This window comes from Syzygium oleosum, unplaced genomic scaffold (assembly GCF_021117445.2).
Source record: "Syzygium oleosum isolate NSW1041296 unplaced genomic scaffold, Sole_v2.1 Sole_v2.06, whole genome shotgun sequence".
NCBI classification, from domain to species: Eukaryota; Viridiplantae; Streptophyta; class Magnoliopsida; order Myrtales; family Myrtaceae; genus Syzygium; species Syzygium oleosum.
Genome location: NW_026607490.1, coordinates 6,048,977 through 6,070,801, shown reverse-complemented (window position 1 = coordinate 6,070,801; position 21,825 = coordinate 6,048,977). Strand labels below are relative to the sequence as shown.

Sequence of the window (21,825 nt, the reverse complement as noted above, 5' to 3'; positions counted from 1 at the left end):
GGGACAAATTTAATATGAACAATCCCGTGTTATCGATCAACGATCATATGATATGAAGTTAAATGATATACTGATAATAAACGATTTTAAGTTAATAGTTGTCTATGTAGCATTCATAATTTCGCAATCTGGAGAAAATTATCGAGTTTTTTGATTGAAAAATAATTCATCAATGAAATAATAAAGTTTGGATGGGCCAAACTTATACATGTAAGTACCGCACACTAACACATGTAAGAGGAGTGAGGCAAAACAAAAGGCCTCTTTTCCTTGGATACGTACTTGTCCATAGGATTGACTTAGGATAATTTTGATAACTTGCTAAATAGTGAATAATTTTATTTTTTTATTTCGTGGAACAAAATAAAAAATAGAAATTTGTTTGGTAAATTTTTTGTTCTCGGGCACAAATTTGCTCTAATTTATTTTCAGAATCAGTTTTGGAGAGGAATCAAGAATAAAAAAAAAGTTATTTCTTGATTCTGAGAACAAGAATCATAAATGGAAAAGAAATTTTATTTTTCTTCTTCTTTTTCTTGGTTGGCTTATGAGGTCATGAGACGACAATTGTAGAGCACTCTAAGATATGCAAATAATCTTTTTCGGCAATACATGAATCTCTCTCTCTTGGTATGATCTATGATCGAGGCGATAGCGGCTTGGTCGCACGAGCCCGACGAGAGACGCCGGCCCCCTTACCGGCACTCTCCCTCCCCCTTGCCTCTCTCTTTCTCTTCTTGGGTTCACGATTTTAGTTTTAATGTTCAATTTTCTTTCTCAACTTGGACGTATCAATACGTGATTAGTACGGAAAGACACTTATAATCGGTGAGAATTATGCACGTGCTTCATGGCCGGCCAATCTTTCGCCGGCGATCATCGTGAAAAGGTCGATCCATACCCGTTTGTCAAGTATAGGGGATCATCGAGATGAACTCACATGGAAGAACTCTTTTGAGAAAACGGGCCCAATTCGGAAATTTCTTTTTATTATTCATAAAAAAAGGTAAATTTCTGGATTTTATGCATAATGAGCAATTAATTACCCATGCTCCTTTACTTTATCTCGCCGTTAATTTACCGACCGCCGGAAAAAAAAAATTTGTAGACAAGAAACGAGGAAAAAACCCCAAAAATTCTCAATTGGCCTATGCTGCCCTCAGCTGTAAATTAGGGTTCGTCGTCGTCATCGTCCCACCCTTTCCGAGCTTCCCTAGCCAAAAATCCCGCAAGCTCAGGCAGCTTCCTCGTCACCCTCGGGGGAAACCGACCGGACGCCCCGATTCGCGGCGGTTCTTCTGGAAGCCCACCGGGAGCCGAGCTGTCCGCAGCCATGGTCAATACCGGCAACAACGTAAGTTGGTTCGTGAATCGATTGGAATCTTGTGTGTTTGTTCAAATTCGGGCGATATGTGATGTGGGTTTTGAATTCCGGGGTCGTTTGGGTGTTCCCGTAGGCTGTCGGGGTCGACAACACTTTCCGGAGAAAGTTCGATCGCGAAGAGTATCTGGAACGAGCTCGGGAGCGTGAGAAGCAGGTCAGTTCCTTACGACACATCCTTGTTTTCGTTCGTTTGAGGATTTTTGTTTTTGCTTTTGGAGCGATTCAAGCTTTTGGGTATTGGTTTTTTCAGGAGGGGGAGTCGCGGCATAAATCAAAATGTGAGCTTTGTTTGTTTAGTTAAATTTGTGCATGTTGTGTGGCAATTTGATTAGTTGAATGTACAGTACAGTAGGTAGCTGGTGATTCTGTGTGTGGAAGGAGTGTGGATGTTGGAGGAGTAATGTGTTTAGTTTATGTGCAGCGAAAGGTCCACCTGTGCAAAGGAAGCCGTTGAAGCATCGGGATTATGAAGTGGACCTTGAATCCCGCTTGGGAAAGACTCAGGTGAGTTACCTGTTGGCATTATGTTTTCTTTTTCTGCCTGGGCCTAGATCATGATTCTGTGTGTGGCAGCATGTAACGAGTTCCTAGCTTTGTGGCATTGTTTATATTACGTAGATGGCACTTAGAATCTTATTTTGCTATCTCTTTGGTGAGAGTGACCTGATTCCTACCAGGTTGATCTCTCCCATGAACTGGCTGGAAACTCATAGTGCACCCAATTGGCTGTTCACTGTGTTTTTGAGTGGGATGAATTACGACAAGCATGTCTATTCTGCTAATGAGAACTTGTTTGTTTGCTGGTATTGAATGGATTGTGTCCTCTGTAAGGGTGTTCCTTCTGAAATTAAAACTCTGTTCATCTATTTTTCTCTTCTAAGCAACTGGCATCATAATAAGAGAGTAAAATGCTTGAGCACTAACTCATTGGCATTACTCAGAGAAGCGACTTGATCTCTTGTATAATCAATGATGCTAGCGATTAGCATGGAAGGGCCTACAGTGGACAAGCAAGATTATTGTCTCTGTTCTGATTTACTATGAGTTCTTTTATTACTAGTTTCTTTGTTTATGGATCAATCCTGGGTACTGTGTTATCGTTTCAAGCTTGTGCAGTTGCCAAAATTGGCAGCAATGAACTTTGGTAGGTGATTCCCAACCCAAAAAAAAAAAAACAAACTTTGGTAGGTGATTTCTGGGTCAAGTATACGTGCGAAGGAAACTTATTTATATACATAATGTGAGATTGTAAATCTTGGAGTTCGTGAATGTGGTAATTATGTCATCTCTTGTCAGTACTTATTTGACATTTCCCCTACTCGTTTGTGCTTTGCAGGTGGTCACTCCAATAGCACCTCTAAGCCAGCAGGTAATCTCTCATAATCTCAGCATTGGCTGTTAAGGGTTGATTTTGACTTTAGGTTTACCTTTAAGGGTTGTATCTGTTGAATATTAACTTGATACATATGTTTTTTCACCCTTTCATGTCCAGCAATAGATCAGAATAGTAGTTTTTCTTGCTGGAATTGCCGTAGAGTTCTTCATTTGTGGGTCCGTCATCTTTTCCGTGCTCTATTGGCTATCAAGTTCTATCACCACCAATGAGACCGATACCCCCTCTCCTACTGTGCTTTGCTTTTGCTTAGTAAATTGCCGCTTCATTCTTTTAGCACAGTTCTTAGGCATCTGAGTGGATTGAATTGACCTTTCGTGTTGCTATGCGAGCTTGCTCTTTTTTCAAATACTCTTGCTCAGTTGCTGAATATGTTCGTGGTTATGATTTAATATTTTAGCATAAGTATTTTGTGATCACATCTTCCTTATTTTACAGGCTGGGTACTACTGTTCAGTTTGTGAATGCGTGGTGAAGGATTCGGCAAATTACTTGGATCATATAAATGGAAAGAAACGTATGTATTTACCAATAGCTTTCATTTGGTCAATATTCTACAAGTTTCTTAAATTAGTTTTCATGCTCTCCTGATGGCATGTTTCATTTTGTCATTCAGATCAAAGGGCCTTGGGTATGTCTATGCGGGTAGAACGAGCATCTCTTGAACAGGTGAATCTTTCTCTTTCATTTTGCAGTATGATTAAACTCTATACTGCTTATTCAGGGGCCAATGACATTGTATTCTCGGAGCATGATGTATGCTTTGCCAAAGGACATGGTTGGGATTAGGAATGGAAGGCTGATCTACTGAAGATCTTTTTGTGGCCTGCAGGTCCAAGGGCGTTTTGAACAACTTAAGAAGAGAAAGCCTCCTGGTAACTTTACTGAGCAAGGTAACCCTTCCAAGGATGCAAACGTTTAAGGAGTAGAGTTCATTGATGCTTCATTTAATCAGATGGCTAATAGAGAGTTTGTCTTCTCTACTTTACAGATCTTGACGATCGAATATTAAAACAACAGGAGGAAGAGGAGGAACGAAAACGCCAAAAAAGAGAAAAGAAGAAAGAGAAGAAGGTTTGTATTTTTATCGGTTTTTGGTGCGGATCACAATACAAGTAGGAACATGCAGCTGTTCTGTGGCGCTGGTCCTAGGATGCTTGCTTTGGTTTTCTTTGTCATTCACTCATTTGTTTTATGGATCAGAAGGAGAAGGCGCTAGAAGAGGAACCCGAAATGGATCCCGAGGTGGCAGCTATGATGGGATTCGGGGGTTTTGGCTCATCCAAAAAGTGATCACTCATTATCGTACCTTCCTATCATTGGTGATATTCCCCATGTTATTACTGATCTTCAAAGTGGAAACGTCATCTTGATCCACAGCAATCCTTCACGAAGGTGTGATTATTCGTGTATTCGGTTTGTATCAGTAAGTAGAACAAGATGGTTTTCAAGGTCATCTCAAATTTGTAGCTGATTTATATGGTGTCTTTTCATATTTATTTAGATTACATGGAAGCTAACTTCATTTAGATTGCTATTCTATTATCAAGCTGTATCTGTAGGAATTTGAAAGTTGTAAAGCAACTTTCTGGCTTAAACTCCAACTGGAACTTGAAGGAGAATGCCTTATGACTTCCAATTAGATTGATCATTGTGGTAGATATGAGAATATGGATTGTTTCGATATCCACTCGAAGTGTGTGCTTGCTTGACAAGACGAGTGACTTTTATCGACGATCTAGTTGGCTCTTGCTGTGAATCAATTCTGCACGATCATCTCCAAATAAGAAATTTGTTGGGCAGTTTGGGCCAATTAACTTATGTTTTAACCTATAACATTAAAGAAAAAAATAGGGCCAACATGATTCAGACATGGCGTGGAGGTAAAAATCAAATTGATTCGAAAGCTCTGGCTTGGGCTATCTTTTAAAGTGATATCGAATTGACCTCATTCTAGCGAGGCTGTTGCTCAATTCAGCAGAACAGATCGGAACTGGCTAAAGGCGATGTTTTTGTATCGAGTAAAGTTCTGTTCGATTTGATTTCCTAAGCCAGAAGCAAAAGTTTGAATTATAATTTCTGATTCTGTTTGCAAACCACGAAAGTAACTTTTGCTCTAGGAAGGAAACCAAATTGAACCGAGCTGAATGATATTTTCGCCTTGGTTTTTGTCTGTTTGAAAGGAACGATGAACGCCACTAAAAGCAAAGCAGAACATATAGTGGTAATTTTGCCCCCGACCATGGCCCTTTCATACATTTAACCGACACCATCATGTTCCGCAAATGTTTTTCTTTCTCTTTCTACATTTTCTCTTCTCATTTATCGTTAAAAGTTACAGGATATGAACTAGAAAAGAGTAGTATCGTGAAGATGTTCGAGATGAGGGTGGAAAGGAAAGGCACCGGTAGGGTAGGAACTGGCCTACATGTATATTGATGTTAGCTGCTTATTGGGCAACTTTTGTACATATCCAATGGCTGACCAAGATTTACATGTCAGCCTTTCCAAATCCGAAAACCACTGGTGCGAGACGATGCAATCCTAAACTGCCCACCGTCTTCAAAACCACTGCACTGTGAATGACCCCATCACCACCACCAAACCACTAAACTGCCAACAGATTCTCTCTTTCTCTCTCTCCTCACCAACACAGAAAGCAGAGATGGATGTCCACTAACACTATAAAATTCACTGCAACCTCCACTTTGCAAACCACCCCAGTTCACAAACAAGCTGATTTCACTCAAACGCTCGATTAATCCAAGTTTCTTGAAATTTTGTTCTTCGGAGCGATAGTGATGGCTGAAGTGGAAGCGGAAGAGCGAAGACTACTAGTGGCCGTCGACGAGAGCGAGGAGAGCATGCACGCCTTGTCTTGGTGTCTCAAGAATATAATTTCTGACAAATTCAGAGACACCCTTTTGCTCCTCTATGTGAAGCCTCCTCGAGCTGCGTCCACAGCTCTCGATGGCACAGGTAAAAGATGTTATGCAGAAGGTAGTTTTTTCTGTCTTCTTTTAGTTCATATAGTTTTATGATCTTTGGTTTCATGAATCCTGGAAGTGAAAGATTGATTTTTTTCTTCTTTTTCTTGGGTCGTGTTCTTTGTTTCTGTTTCAGCTTACATGTTTTCATCTGAAGTGATGCTTGCCATCGAGAGGTACAGCAATGAAGTGGCCGATTGTGTGATGGAGAAAGCCAAGAGATTGTGCAGTGAGCTTGCTGATGTGAGTTTATAATCTTGTTCTCAGTGCTTAAAGTTTGTATCCTTTGAAGAAAATACTCGGACACCTCTTGCATTTTAGAATTTTACTCTGACCCTTCCTCTCAGACAAAAATATTTAACGAAAAAATGTTGATGTTGTTCATAGGCTGATGTGGAAGCCAGGTGGTATTAATGTGGCACACACCTCAGCTCACTGCACAACTTAGAAAATGAGACCAAATGAAAAATTACAAAAAGATGCTAGGAATGCACTTACAACCATTTAATGAGATGATTATAAAAATGGACTTTTTACGAGTGTAGTGATTCAAGTGAATTTAATAGATGAGCTGCTGAGTGAAGACAGTCGATGACAGTTTTACTGTTGAGTTTTGAAACATGATGATAATGTTGGGCGTGGGGATTGGGTCAGGTTAAGGTGGAGACAAGAGTAGAAAATGGTGATGCAAGGGATGTGATCTGCCAGATGACAGACAAATTGGGGGCTGATCTGCTGGTGATGGGAAGCCATGGCTATGGCCTGATTAAGAGGTAATCATGATTGATCAGTACTCTATAGTTATCATGTTTATTCATGACAAGTTAAACGATTTTCATTTTCTTTTCCTAAATCTGGGTTGGAAATTGAATTGACTTTGTTTTGGTCTGGGAATGGCAGGGCTTTTCTGGGGAGTGTGAGCAATCACTGTGCACAGAATGCCAAGTGTCCTGTGATGATAGTGAAGAAGCCCAAGTCCACTTCCACCGCCACTAACTAAACCCAAGTGGCTCTTTGCTCTGTTTAGGCTTTTCTCTTGTGAAACTTCTCTGTCTCTCTTGAGTTGTGTGACCTTCTACTGTTGCCTAAATCGGTCAGGTTCAGGCCAACCAATATATATGTAAATGCTGTTTTCTCATTCACGTTTCCTGTGAGATTGAGCCGACGGTGCATCTCTTTATTTCCCCTTTTCAAACACTCATGCATCAAAGGATTGCGTTAACACGATGTACTATAATCAATAGCGACATGGTCATTTGGATATAGTTTTGGATCCCTAGAATTAGCTTAGAGAAACATTAACAGTCTCATTGGCTCCATAAAGGAGCAATGATAGCCAAGACAAGTAATTTTTTAGAGTGCTGTCATTTTGCTCCCCACGTATTTAGCTTGAGAAGATATAGATTTTTCTTTTCGATTGCACCTTAAGATGAAATGATTTGACTACAATCTACTTAGCTGAAAACTAGTTAATCATTGTGGAGAGTTGTCGAGTGGCACAGTAGTAAGAATCACATGGATTGCAACTTCAGTCTTGAAGTTGATGACATGATTAATGGTAATTGAGTTCGTGTGCGGATCAAATAAGCTGCGTGATGTGTTGGTGTTCGGCATGGAACTTAACATGTGGGAATGTAAATCCTGTTGTCCTGCATCTCGTTCTCAATTCTGTCTCTAATAAAGATAATGTTGGTGTTGACACTCCTTATGTTACTTGAGATTCTTGGTACAATATTTCACAAAACTAGCATCGGCGTGCTAGACAGACAGAGCCTGAGGAAATGCTTGTGAAGACTCGTCTAGTGCTCCTGTCTTCAAAATTGACGGGTGAAGGCTTTAGCCTCGAATCATATTTGTGCAATGGATGTGTAATAGGTTTGTTTTGACAATTCTCACTTGGTTTCTCAAACGTTAGAAGCACTACTTGCTTCGGATAAATTTGAAGCTAGAAGAGCCAAACTGTGTTTTTCCAATTATGGATCTTAGAAGTGGCCAAAAGAAATTTGTATAGACCTTAGAAGCAGAGCTCGTGTACCGTCTCACTCACTCTGCCTCTCATGTTTTCTGCATTTAGAGAGAGAGAGAGAGAGAGAGAGAGAGAGAGAGAGAGAGAGAGAGAGAGAGAGAGAGAGAGAGAGAGAGTCATCTCCTAAATTTTCTCCACACTTCATGTTCATGGAGTTGGGATGATTGACAATCACCCAAATCTGATGAAATTGTCCCCTCGGGAGAAGCAGTTCCTAACGATACGAGGTCGCAACTTGATGTGAACATGATGACACAGCACGAATTGTGACCCCTTTTCACCCCTTACTCTGTTTCTTCCATTACCAAGTTGAACTCATAACAGGGTGGATCGATGCATCCTGTAGCCGGTTACAAACACATATTTGGAAAAAAATGCCCTTACATTAGTCCATGGACGACGACTTGCTTACGTTCACGACACCCGCTTCTCCCTATTTTCAAAAAAATCCATAAATTTGATTTTGCAAGTTTAAAAGGGCTCTGGATGCTGGCTCTCTTCATAAATGAAGTCACAGCCTAAGTTACATATTAAAGAGGCCAAGGGCGACAGTTTATAAGGGAAGGCACAGAATTTGTTGGATGAACCCACCATAAGCCAGGAAGATCAACATGTGCTCCAAAATCTTTTGGTGGCCACTGTGTTTCATCATGATCCTCGTACACCCTTTCGCTGCTTTTCAAAATCCTGATCCATTCTTTTACTCTGACTCTTTATGTGTTATTATGTCAATTTTTCTCCCTTCATTTTTCAGGTTCTCTCTAGTTTGACAGTTAAAAGATGGTGCCTCATGACAGAACAGACCCAACAAAAGGTAGACTGTGAGGCTAGGGAATCTATCAGCAAGTCTTTAACTGAAATTGAGAAGATCGCGACTTTGCTACCTCCGCTTGATTTATCGACAACGAATTTGGCAAGGGTGATAGGCTCGTACCTCGGTGGCTCTGAGCTCTCATTCCAATCTATTCAGATAAAGGTTTGACACACGGTCCTAATGAGCGTCCTTGTATACAATGCAGCAGAAAAGACTTAGCAGTGTTGCTGTCGTGTTCTGTCTTTTTGCTCTTCTTCAGGTAGCGCCAGTGCTGTTTCTAGCGCTTTCTACGATCCCATATCTGTCGCGGGTATCTTATATCGGCGCAGATGGTCTTCTGCTTTCATACCATGGCGACAATGATCATGCTTTTGCAACATATTCCAACGCATCCTCTTCATCAGTCTGGTATACTCAGCCTGTTGACCGCCGCACAGGACAGCCGTTCGGAGAGGCAGTTACTACACAATCTATGATCTCGGTCAACGACAGCTGGTTTCAAGAAGCCTTAAATGACGCTAGAGGCTACCCGCTCCTAGGAAATGCTTGGAACAAAAATCAAGACCTCCTGATTCTTTATATTACGCCGTGAATGGACGAAGTGGCCTTGTTACCGCGGCTGTGCCAGCTAAAATCGTGGATGACTTGTTCGCCCCATTATATTTCTAGGAGAGGACTTTTTCTTGGCTTCAGCGGACGGGAAAGTGATCATACCAACGGCACATCCTCACACGCAGGTAGTGATTAAGGACGGCACAGCTTTAGTGCAGACACTGCAGCCTGATGGCCACACGAAAGCTCAAGTTGGTCAAGTCTCCTGTGAGCCCGGAAATGGCAAAAGAGAGTTCCTCAAGGGCGACATCGCGGGCACGGAGTACATCTTCCACTGTTCAACCATTGAGATCATGGGTATTCGATCGGCATGAGTTTTACATTCTTACGGTCTATACAAGAACAAGATCATACTCCACTTGCAGAACAAAATTCGAGCTTCTTGCGATTGCTTATATTAAGATCCTGTCTGTATTTTTGGCATTGACCAGCGTAAGCATTTGCTGCTCCTTTCTCAGGTATACGCGCTGTCATATCCGAGCCCCGAGCTGGCAAGCCTTGTGGACAGAGACCAAAAGTCCTTCCTCGCGCTTCTCGCCTTTGTGTTCGTTTTCATAGGCGTCCTGTTCAGTGCCTTGTTCGCCTTACTAGAGAAAGCTAGGAAAGGTGACATGTGCTCATGCGCTCCGCTCGGACGGCAAGCAGAAGCAACTCCGGGAGCAGATTGCTTCGTGGCGAAGCCGCTGGCGAAACAATATATCTAGAATAGATGCAATGTATGTGCTATAATTTTGATAAGGAAAGCTTGAGGACCTATAAAATGCAGCATCAGTAATGTATAAAATGACCCAGCTTGCAGTGTATCATGTTAAATGCTTCTCTATCTGAGAAGCAAAAGCTACACAGACAATATATTTCTGTGGTTTCTCTCTCTCTCTCTTTTGCAATGTGTATGTAGGTAGCTGCTTGTGCAACTGCAAGATTAACACAAATATTTTTTCACTGGTGTAAAATTGTAATATGTATTTTAGTGTAAATTATCTATTAAATGATATTCTATTTCATGTAGATAAGATGTGAAATTTATATCTCATTATATATCAATGTAAAATGGAAGGATGCAACAACATTTGGAAAATTTCTAATTGTCATTGTTATGTGATATAGGAAAATTTTATATGGAATCAACAAAATTATTGGTAATATTGAGAGAAAATATAAAAATCTTCCAAGGAAACTTTTAATAGAAGAGTTACGAAAAATGTTTAAAATATTCAATAATTGCTAATTTGTAAGTTTTTAAAACTCATTAAAACTATTATTTTTTTGTTGAGCAAAGCTCAGGGTATGGTATGACGCAAACACAAATTCTGGTTGGATAAAAAAAAGTGGAGAATGCAAAAAAAAAAGTAAGTATTCCTTGCGAGGAGAATGATCAATTCATTGCAAATTCGAGTTTTATGTGTCTCTTAGAGTCAATATTTAAGAATTTTTTTTTTATTACATATTTAAATAAATGGTGACTACAAATAAAAAAAAAATCCATTGTCAAGGTATCATTCACACTATTCAACCTTTTCTTCGATGTCCTTTATAATATTTGTGTTTGTTTCGTGGAAATTGAATGATTTAGAAAATATTTTTCTAAAAATAATCGCTCGTATTATTTATAAATAGAAACGGACGATATATTTTTTTATCACCCATGAAAATGTTTAAATATTAAGTGTTGTCGATACTGAAACATTTTTCATCCACTAATTATTTAAAGTAATACAAACTATTAATTTTTAGGAAAATATTTTCTAAATTATTTATTTTCTGCTAGGCTAACGAAGTCTAAATTATGATAAGAATGAGTAATATTAGGAGGTTAGAGTCTGGTTTATAAAATAATGTGATAAACTTGAAATGACATTTAAACAAGTGAGTACGGTAGAAATATGGGGTACCCCTTTATAAATTTTTTTTGCATAAGTTTCCACATGCCTCCACATTGCTATAAAGAATTCATATATGTTTTGTAAGACATTCTTCATCCAAAACGGTAATATAATTTTTTTTAATAATCAGTCATATTGTAGAACATTTTGTCGTATAGCATTCGACAATTAAGATCGAATCGCACGCTCTTGATTATATTGATGTTTATTTTCCTGTCATTTTTCATGACGAAGCCAATCGAGACTCCTCTTTCATGACTGTTTAATTTACTTCAAATCGTTGATAACGATATCAGCTTTTATCTAGAATGGCATTTACCATTCTCTGTATAAACTAATGCTTTTAGTTTAAAAAAAACTTTAGTCTCTCAAATTTGGTGCGAATACTTAAATGGGTGTTTCGTAACTTTTATTTTTTTAAATTTGCTTTAAATCACGAGAGTTTTACATCGGAGTTTTATTCAATATAGTAAATATCCAAAATTAAAAGAAAAAGAAGAAGATGTAACAGCACTTTAGATCACTGCAGCCTCAATCCTTTTTCTTCATGTGTTTTTTTTTTTTTGCATTGCGAGTTGTACTTTTGGGTTTTATTTTGCGGAGAAATTCGGCCCCGCAATTTTTGGATTAAAACAATAAGTAAAAAAAAAAGAATTATATTTATGACCTCATAAATCAAATACGAGGATCAAAAAGCATAACCCAGCAGCAGATCACTCCAGCATTTTCCCCCAATTCGCCTTCCCCCTCGCTCTCTCTCCGACAACGGCGCACCACCGCCGCCGGCGCAAGTCCGCCGCCACAGCGCCGCCACCTCCGGTGAACCTCTCTCTCTCTCTCTCTCTCTCTCCGTGGCGTACTTTGCTCGCTTTACGCCGTCGGCTTCAGTCGCTGTTCCTCCGGAAGCTTCTCTTTATGATACATTTCGGGCTGTTTTCGATTTGGCTGCCGCGAGATCGTTCGGACCTCGACGGTTACCTTCGGTGCCGCGGGTAGTTCGACTAGGAATCCGGTTTGCGCGGTTCCCGTAGTTCTGGTTCGATACGTCATTTGTATGTAGTCTGTTGATGTCTTGAAGTTTCGCTCTGCTGACCGCGAGCTGAGTAATTGAATTTGGTATCCAATTGTTACGGTGCCGCGTCGATTTGTCGAAGTTTGTGCTGTCGACTCGGTAATTCGTAGCGAGGCGTATGCATAGAGCTGTAGGTTGGTTGCCTGTCATTTGTTTGATTTTTGACCTAGCCGAGAATATGGTTTCCTCTGGTTTCTTTTTGGTTTGTTCTTGGTTGATCTTACATGGTTTTCTTGTAATGCAAGCAGTGAAAGGAAGAGTTAACTGCCATGAAAAGAAACGGGGAAGCCGTGGACGATGAGGAGTTTGTTCCCGACACGAAGAAGCGGAGGGTGCTCGAGCAATCATCTCCCTCTTCGTCCCCATTAGTTGAAAACCCACTTCATCAACTGACTGCTTATGATGATATCGATGACGAGGAAGATGTTACGAGGGGGAGGCTGAGAAACGGTTATCGAGAGGGAGTAGATGGGTATGCGGCGGCACAACAGAATGGGCGTGGGGTTGATGAAAGAGGAAAAGAAGAGGATGATAGCGAGAGTGACGATGAAGAAGACGAGGAGCATAATAAAGGGAGGAGAGGTCGCCTTGTTGAGATCCGGAGGGACTGCCCTTATCTTGATACAGTTAATCGCCAGGTACTCTAAGCAGACTATTTCGAACTCAATCTATGATGATATTTGTGGTGCTAGTTTGTATTTTTGTGAGCCTATGTTAGCATGTATAGGTTGTAGTAAATATGCATGGTGATGGGAATATTGAAGTCGCAATAGAGCAACTAGAATTGCTAGGCAAATGAAGCTCGGTTGTGGCTGCAAATCATTCTACTTCATGTTGCTGGTGGTTATATAGTCAATTGATTGTCTATTTTGTGTTTTAGCACATTTCTTGTTTCTCCTTTCTATTGCTACCGCACGATCTTGGGTCATGAAGTAGAGTTTTTTGATGCTTAAATCTATGTGGAGAGTGACAGTGTAGTTGTTTCTTAATATAGTTTTTAGTGAACTACCAGTATATTGGTTTCCATTCTCAAGAATCAGTCTATTGCCATTTCAGTCTTAAGGATCAGTTTGCAGAAGTGTATCTTCTTGGTTTTTGCTACAGAGCATGCAAGTAAACATAACATGACGATGGTACTAAAGAAAATAGATCAAAGTTGTTGTTTGTTAAATTTTCGTGGTATAAGCCTATAAGGGTTGTTATGTGGTTCATAATGCTGTGTTTGTTTGCTAAGTTTAATTGTAAAAGTGTATCGTGGTTATATTACATAATCCCTATGAACAAGGGTCATAAAGACGAGTTAAGGATAAACTGAGTTACCAATATTAGTATTGGTGTATGAGTTATGTACCATTGAGAATATGTCATTACGTCGATGATACGCATTTTAACTGTTGTTGCAAGTAAATTCTGTTTTTATCCTATCACACCATTTTGCATGCTGCTTTATCCATTCCAGGTTTTGGAGTTTGACTTTGAGAAGTTCTGCTCTGTGTCTCTATCGAATTTGAATGTATACGCGTGTTTAGTCTGCGGGAAATATTATCAAGGAAGAGGAAAGAAGTCTCATGCTTATACACACAGCGTTGAAGCAGGGCATCACGTCTTCATCAATCTCCAGAGTGAGAGGGTTTACTGCCTGCCTGATGGATATGAGATCAATGATCCCTCCTTGGATGACATTCGGCATGTGCTGAACCCAAGGTTGCTTCCTATATCTCAACATTTGTATGATGTTAATATCCGTAATCGAGCTTTCTTTTATACTTGATTTTTCAATGTACTGCCTTTCTCTGTACATCATGGTTTCATTGACCATCTTTTGTCTGATTACTTCCTATGCAATGTGATCTTTCCTTCATGTGATAGCAGCTAGGCCCTAATGTCAGCCTGTAGCAATCCTTGCAACTTCTTTTTGTTTTACTTGGTCATGCAATCATTCTGTGAGGTGCCTGTTCTTGATTTAGTTTGTATCTTATGTTAGGTTTACAAGGGAGCAAGTTCAACAGATTGACAAAAACAAACAATGGTCTAGGGCTCTTGATGGTTCTGATTACCTTCCTGGGATGGTAAGTGCAATATTTTGATCACACAACAATATTCTGCTGTTGCTTTATATGCAAAGTTGGGGTTTTCTTTTGCTCTTCTTTGATGGCTATAAATTCTTGATTATATAATTTTTCAGGTGGGACTGAATAACATCAAGGAGACTGATTTTGTCAATGTCACAATTCAATCTTTAATGAGAGTTACTCCTTTGAGGAACTTTTTCCTTATTCCTGAAAATTATCAGCATAGCAAATCTCCACTTGTTCATAGGTTTGGAGAACTCACCAGGAAAATTTGGCATGCGCGAAATTTTAAAGGACAGGTATGTTACTTGGAGAAATTGACTTATATCTAATTCCATATGCACAAAAAGAGATTCTCACCATCAACATTCTACATCTGTAGGTAAGTCCTCATGAGTTTCTGCAGGCAGTTATGAAAGCCAGCAAAAAACGTTTTCGGATAGGTGCACAGTCTGACCCAGTTGAATTTATGTCGTGGCTTCTTAATACTTTGCATGCGGATCTCAAAACTTCAAAGAAAAGGAGCAGCATTATTCACGAGTGCTTTCAGGTATACTACCAGTTTCTAGCTTTTTTGTTTCATATATTGCTGTAGCTTTTTCATGCACCAAAAAACTCATCTAAGAGTTTATACACTTTGAAGGGGGAGTTGGAAGTTGTAAAAGAGATTCCTGGCAAAATTATGGCTGATAAGAGAGAAAGTGGTGATGACCAGGATGGCAATGCAAATCTCATGGATAGTGGGACTGAACTTAATAGTGTAATGTCTGACACATCTAGAATGCCCTTCTTAATGCTTGGACTTGATTTGCCACCACCGCCTCTTTTCCAAGACGTAATGGAGAAAAACATTATACCCCAGGTTTGTTGTTCTTTATGTTAGTTGATGAATATTTGGTGCAATATCTGTAGTTCTTCTCCTTTATATTTTTATGAAGTGTCGAATCCAGTGAAGCGTCTACTGTAAGCGTTCGCCGAGGAATGTGGACATGTAAATGATTGTTCCTATTGAAAGTAGTATTTGCCCCCGCTATTGGTTACGTCATCAATAAGCTGATAAAAAGATATCATTTGTATTGAAACTTTGAGAATTTGCCAACTAAGATGGTAACGATTTTGTTGTTTAAGAAAAAGACAATAGCATGATAAATAATTTCCCCTTTCCCTTTGTGGGTGTGTGTGTGGGTGGGATTTGGATAATGCTGATGGCATTGAGGGTCTGTTTGGAGTAATTTCTACTTCTAACTTTTCACTTCTTGTTTATTTTTTGAAATCTATGCTGACTTTTACTTGCCCGAAACGCCTGAAACCTTCCAAAATGTTCAAAGATTAACTTGTTGAATTGTATATGATTTTATAAAAATAGAATTTGTACTTTCATATTTGGGAGTGGAAGTGCATCTGAGGCTTTGTCGGGTTGAGTTGTGGACAAGTGAGTGTGTTCTTCGTCAACTTGATATCAGGTGAACTTATGTATTTTAGTTTATGCGCTCTAAACATGCTTGATTCTTTGACGACAATTTTTTTTCCCTTTTTTGATGGTATATGTATAATTTGGAGAGTATTTCGTGTTGACACTATCTATGTGAACGAATAATTGCTTTTCTGATAAAAAGTTTCTGTGTGGACATATATTAAACAAGATACTCGTTTAAAAAAGAGATCCTTAGATTGATCTATGGCATTGCATGCCTTAGCACGTCAGATGCCTCCTGTTCGGTCAGTCCTTTGCAACAGTTCGGTACCATTAATCGAAAGAATCAAGTCATGTAGTATGCTTAAGGATATTTGGCATCGTGATCGTATCCTGAATTTTTATAATTGGCTTGTATCATGTGATGGGGAATCTTCAAGTTGACATATCAGATGAGAGAGGTCCTTAAAGATTTCTGTGGCACTTCTGCACCATTGTAGTCCCAAGTTTTGGTTATTGTATGGTGCTTATTGATCTAACGTAATGTTTTCTTTCCTTTCAGGTACCCCTTTTTAACATACTGAAGAAATTTGATGGAGAGACAATAACAGAGGTTGTCCGTCCACGCCTAGCAAGGATGAGATACCGTGTCACGAGATTGCCTCGGTATCTCATTCTCCATATGCGGAGATTTACCAAAAACAATTTTTTTGTGGAGAAGAACCCAACTTTAGGTAAGCTTTTTCAACCTGATGATTTTAGTTGGAAAAATTGTGGGGAACTTTGATGATGATCCGAACTGCCATTGCGTAATGCTGCGATTTGATTTAAAAGAAAACATGAAATGGCAAATGTCAATTGTTGATCAAAATTGTTATTAGTAAGTTCCGATTACTTATGATTGGTTCTCCAGTTAATTTTCCTGTCAAGAACTTGGAATTGAAGGACTACATTCCATTACCCACACCGGGAGATAAGGAGAGGTTGCGATCAAAGTATGATTTGATTGCCAACGTTGTTCATGATGGCAAACCTGGTGAAGGTTCTTACAGGGTTTTTGTTCAGCGGAAGTCTGAAGAACTTTGGTAAATTTCTCTCTCTCTCTGTCTCTCTCTCTGATTTATGGGGAAATAAGAGTGGTTGTCATGTAGATGATTGACAAGTCTGACTTTTATGCTTTAGGTATGAGATGCAGGATCTGCACGTTTCAGAAACCCTTCCTCAAATGGTTGCACTCTCGGAGGCATACATGCAGATATATGAGCAGCATCAGTAGGATAATTTTGGTTGAAAAAATTTTCAGTGTCTTTTGCTTTGCAACTTCACACCCCGTTGGTGCTGGACTTCAAATCATCGAAACAGAAGTTCGATCTGTATGTGAGACTACCTGTCAGATCTGTCTCTTCTGAGCTGCTCGGGTTTTTGGATGAACCTTAGATATAGGTTATCGTGCTTTGCTATCAGATGACTAATGACGTGAAACCTGTATTCTGTTGACTGTATATGATCATTAGCGAAACCTTAAGCTTAGTTTACAATGAGTAATGAAAGAGGGTGGTTGCGGCATGATCTCTGATATCGACAGTAATTATATAGTTCTCAGGTTCCTTTTCCTTTTCGCGTTTTTCGGTTGGCTGCCTTGTGCAATGTAAAGGCAAACAGATTGATGACTGATATTTTCCCTTTTCTTTCTGTTCTTTATCACTAGCATGTACTCTCTAGTGACTGTGATTTCAGAAAGACTATTCAGGCAAGCTTGCATGTCTGCGAGCTGGTCCATCAGTTCTTTTGCACTCTGCGCTTGCCTACCTGTTAAGCATATTGATGAAATGAGACGACCACTGAAGCAAGCAAACGGTCGAAGGCCCGACGTGAAGCTAATATCGAGAACACCTTCAAAATACATTTCCTAAAAGAAAGCTTGAAAAATGATACCATAACAGAGCCGGAGGCTTGATCAATCGTTAGGGGGTGCCTACAAAGCTGAGTAAGGATGCGCGATTGACCCGAACGCAACCTGGATTGCTTATCACCAATATATCAACCATGTTTCATGCAAAACATTTGAAACTTGAGAATTCTGGACTGTGTACATTGCATTTCTACTGACCATGTTTAGATATTGAAGCGGCAGAGAAACTCATTTGATCGTTGGTAGCCGAGAAGAGTAAATGGATGCAAGATGCACACTCCGAAAATTTGGAAGGACAGTGGAATTGGAGAAATATATTTACATACTTGTAAATTTTATCCTTTTTATGTTTTATTGTAAGGTCTAACATAAAGGGACCGCAAAAGCAAGAAATAAACCTACGCTGACCATAATAAATAAGTCGCAGAGCAACATGAGATGAGGATGTGCAAGTTCTCGAATGTCACAATATAAAAAAAGAAAAGAAAATCAAGAAGTATTATTACTTTTAATTGATATAAATAAAGAAAATATCAGATGAAGAAAGTCGGATAAATTAACAGAACAAACCACGATATCTACTGAGATCCTAACAGAAGTTGGAGATTTCCTGTTGTTGTTCAAAACTACTTGATTAACGTGTCTGCTGAGATGGAGATGGAGATGGAGATTGAGATTGAACAGAGCCAAAGGCTCAAGAGGAAGACACCAGAACATGACAAACGAATCCAGCATAAGCATGCAATCATTTCCAGATATCAACTTGTCGCCAAGCATTTTGTTCTCCAAGCTACTGACCGAGGTTTCAGCCATGAAGATCAACCTGTGCTCGAGATTCATATGGCGTCCACTGTGTTTCGTCATAGTCCTCGTACACCCTTTTACTTCAAATTTAAGATTGTGATCATTTCAGACCGACTTGTTCATGTGCAGTTGCATTGATTTGTTAATGGGTTTGTGTTTTTGTCAACAAAAACAACACTTGATGTAGGTTCTGTCCAGTTTGACAATTGCAAGACTGTGCCTCTAGACGTGGCGGATCGAGCATGAAGTAAATTTGGAAGCTCATGCATCGTTCAACCGATCGTTAACTGAATTCGAGAAGATGGAGACTCTGTTGGCCCTGCTCAACTCATCGGCTTTGCATTTGGCAAGAGCACTGAGCTCATACGTCAATGGCACTCCACTCTCATTCCCTTCTATCCAGACAAACGTGGACACTCAGTTTCAATGAGCCTTAAAGCCTGAACTTGCATATCTTAGTGTTGTCTCATGTTGTGCTCATTTCCAGGTTGCACCAACTTTGTTTCTCGCACTTGCCTCGATTCCATATCTATCCCAGGTTTCTTACATCAGCGTAAATGGCCTGTTGTTTTCATACCACAGTGGGGACGATCAAACTTTCGCGACGTATGCCAATACTTTGTTTTCCTCATTCTGGCATGCTCAGCCTGTTAACCGCGGCACGGGTCAGCTATATGGGGATTCGTTTTTCTCGCAATCTATGATCTCTGCTAATGACAGCTGGTTTCAAGAAGCCTGAAATAGGAACACCGGCTTTGCTGTCCTAGGAAATGCATGGGATAAAGATCGATCTCTTCTGATTCGTTATAATACCGCTATGGATGGAAGGGGCCTCGTAATTTTGACGATGCCGGCTAAAGTTGTGAGCCATTTCTTCTCATCATTAGAACTTCATGGAGGGGACTTTTTCTTGGCTTCTGTTGATGGGAAAGTGATTATACCAAGGACACTTCACGACACACAGATAAAGATTGATAACAATGCAGCATTAGTTCAGTCGTTGAAACCAAACGGCGATGTCAAAGCTCAAGCGGGTAATTTTTCATGTTCCCCCAATGATGGTGATGGAGAATTTCCTAGGGGGAAAATAAACGGCATTGACTACATCTTTCACTGTTCATCCATCGAGATCATGGGGATCAAATCAGTATGTCTTCGTGGTACTTTTGGGGTATAAAAAAGACATTGATATAGTCCTTTCATTTATGCTAAGTAGTGCATGAAGTCAGTAGAAGCATACTTTGGTAGTAGAAACTACATTACTTTTATTCATAGACATTGATGAACTGAGGATAAGAATCATATGTATGCTCAACTTTTAGTTCAGCATGTCGAGTTTTAGACTTTTCATGACTATTATTTTTCAATCTCAGAGCAAAACAATCTCTTTTTTGATTTCTGGTATGAGTTCTACAATGTTGCTCGGGTAAAGTTGACTTGCTTTCTTGGGTATATATGCTGTCTTATCCAAGCCCCGACTTAGCAAGTCATGTTCACAATAACATAACGATATTTCTCATGCTTCTCATCCTCATGTTCGTCTTCATGGTAATCTCGTTTGCAGCCTTCATCATTTTACTCATGAAAGCTACAAAGAGAGAGATGCATCTATGTGCTTCGCTCATAAAGCAAAAGAATGCGACCCTCCAAGCAGAGCGCAAAAGTATGAACAAGACACAGGTTTTTGCCAATGCAAGTCACGATGTGCGTGCTTCTTTGGCATCCATCACTGGTTTAATTGATATATGCCAAGAGGATGTGAAACCCGACTCTCATTTGGCCAAAAACTTGGTACAGATGGATAAGTGCACCAAAGATCTCCTAGGTAAACAAATTGCAAGTTGCCATGACCGTAGTTGGTTGTATATGTATTAACTTACTTTGTAATATCATTGTATTAATTTTTATTCAGTTCAAGAAGTTCCTGAGTATCCGAATCGCATTTTAGAACATGCTAATTTATTTTCGTTATAAAAAGTGCTCATCTTTTCTTATTGAAAATGCGCTATTCTGTAAACGATGACTTAAAAGATCTTTTCAACTAGTCTGTATTGCATGTCTGTTTATACATATGTATGTAAGGGATTAAGTCTTGATGCAGATCTTCTTACTGTTGAACAGGCATTCTAAACACGGTCCTGGACACCAGTAAAATTGAGGCAGGATGTGGTCAATTTATTTTATCCTCTTGGCATGAAGGAGGGCGTAGATGTTTTGCTCGATCCCTGCGATGACTCGGTAAATAAAACTCCTTCTGTTCGGGGAGACAGAGGACTACTCAAGCAGGTTTATGCAACTTATTGAGCAATGCTGTTAAGTTCACGTCGGAAGGTCACATTGCTGTCCGTGCCCAGATGAACAGGACAAGTTTCCAGAACACAATGATTCCTTGAAACCACAAGTGTTTGTCATGGCTTTTTTACAAAAACAAAGGAGGTTCAGATGAGCTTGATGCCCTGCATACAGTTGAGCAGAACCAGGATCGTATGGAGTTTATATTCGAAGTGGATGATACCGGTCGAGGAATACCAAAAGAAAAGCAAAAGGATGTGTTTGAATATTTTGTTCAGGTTAAAGAATCAGCTCGGGGACAAGAAGGATGTGGGTTGGGACTTGGAATTGTTCAATCTTTGGTAAGTGATCCATACCCTTGCATTTTACTACTCCACAACTGCTACCTTTTGCTGTCATTGTCTTATCAACTTATACAGATTCCAAACTGAATCCTACCTAAATTAAGTGAAGCTTGTTTTTGTTTAAGTCAAAAACTTTTGCTTGCAGGCGCATCTAATGGGTGGAGAGATTGAGATAGTAAGTAAAGCAGGAGAAAGAGGCACTTGTTTTAGGGTCACCATATTTCTGCGCACGTGTCAACCCGCGTCTGCAGATGCTGATGAGGAATGCCCTCGAGCACACGCCGAGATCCCTTCATCGTTTGGGCGAACCATGTGGCCTCCTTCACAAGGATCCGAGGTGATATTGAATATATCCGGCAATGAGCAGAGACACACTTTGAAGAGGTATGTAGGGAGCTTAAACATTAGAGTGACCGCAAGAAAGCCGGAGAACTTTCTCCAGAATATTGAGACCATAATGTACAAGCTAGACAACCTGAACAATTCAGCATCGACCAACTCTGATGCAGGAGTCACCGAGGGGCCATCGAACGCTAGGGATGGAAGCGACGTCGGTTTACCAAGTTTCAAGAAATCAAATTCTAAGGGCTCTGCGGGACTGGTATTACTCGTGGTCGATGTTAGCGCCGGTCTCTTTTCTGAGCTCTATACAGCATTTGCTAGCACGAGGCAGGGACTGCAGAATTCTCGGTATAAGGTTGTCTGGCTAGATAATCCACTCGTGCATAACTCTCACCTGGTAGCTGGATAAGCTAATAACGAAGCTTCTGACTATGTTGTGGATCAACCACTTCACGGGTCGCACCTTATGGACGT

At 39.9% G+C, this 21,825-nt stretch overlaps 4 protein-coding genes across 7 annotated transcripts; all 4 read left to right on the top strand.

Moving 5' to 3' along the window:
* The first annotated feature begins 1,124 nt into the window (after positions 1 to 1,124).
* On the top strand, positions 1,125 to 4,463 carry LOC115680180 (uncharacterized). Its single transcript, XM_030603932.2, has 10 exons — positions 1,125 to 1,354; positions 1,458 to 1,538; positions 1,635 to 1,662; positions 1,806 to 1,888; positions 2,721 to 2,753; positions 3,216 to 3,294; positions 3,394 to 3,446; positions 3,610 to 3,670; positions 3,769 to 3,851; positions 3,981 to 4,463. The coding sequence occupies exons 1-10, from the start codon at positions 1,334 to 1,336 to the stop codon at positions 4,068 to 4,070; spliced, it is 612 nt and encodes a 203-aa protein (XP_030459792.1). The 5' UTR covers positions 1,125 to 1,333; the 3' UTR covers positions 4,071 to 4,463.
* An 897-nt stretch (positions 4,464 to 5,360) lies between these two features.
* Positions 5,361 to 6,924, top strand: LOC115680182 (universal stress protein A-like protein). 4 transcript variants are annotated; one of them, XM_030603935.2, is made up of 4 exons: positions 5,361 to 5,777; positions 5,901 to 6,007; positions 6,419 to 6,537; positions 6,665 to 6,924. In XM_030603935.2, the coding sequence occupies exons 1-4, from the start codon at positions 5,579 to 5,581 to the stop codon at positions 6,762 to 6,764; spliced, it is 525 nt and encodes a 174-aa protein (XP_030459795.1). In that variant the 5' UTR covers positions 5,361 to 5,578; the 3' UTR covers positions 6,765 to 6,924. The 4 variants fall into 4 exon arrangements, with proteins under 4 accessions (XP_030459795.1, XP_056168294.1, XP_030459796.1 ...); XM_056312319.1 differs by having other exon boundaries at positions 5,362 to 5,777; positions 5,901 to 6,008; positions 6,414 to 6,537; XM_030603936.2 differs by having other exon boundaries at positions 5,369 to 5,756.
* Positions 6,925 to 7,070: 146 nt separating this feature from the next.
* On the top strand, positions 7,071 to 9,444 carry LOC115680181 (histidine kinase CKI1-like). Its single transcript, XM_056312318.1, has 2 exons — positions 7,071 to 8,766; positions 8,864 to 9,444. The coding sequence occupies exons 1-2, from the start codon at positions 8,506 to 8,508 to the stop codon at positions 9,194 to 9,196; spliced, it is 594 nt and encodes a 197-aa protein (XP_056168293.1). The 5' UTR covers positions 7,071 to 8,505; the 3' UTR covers positions 9,197 to 9,444.
* A 2,356-nt stretch (positions 9,445 to 11,800) lies between these two features.
* On the top strand, positions 11,801 to 17,223 carry LOC115680227 (uncharacterized). The gene is made up of 10 exons (XM_030603995.2): positions 11,801 to 11,918; positions 12,420 to 12,809; positions 13,631 to 13,875; positions 14,156 to 14,240; positions 14,357 to 14,542; positions 14,626 to 14,793; positions 14,887 to 15,105; positions 16,220 to 16,391; positions 16,571 to 16,742; positions 16,840 to 17,223. The coding sequence occupies exons 2-10, from the start codon at positions 12,441 to 12,443 to the stop codon at positions 16,931 to 16,933; spliced, it is 1,710 nt and encodes a 569-aa protein (XP_030459855.1). The 5' UTR covers positions 11,801 to 11,918; positions 12,420 to 12,440; the 3' UTR covers positions 16,934 to 17,223.
* The last annotated feature ends 4,602 nt before the right edge of the window (positions 17,224 to 21,825 follow it).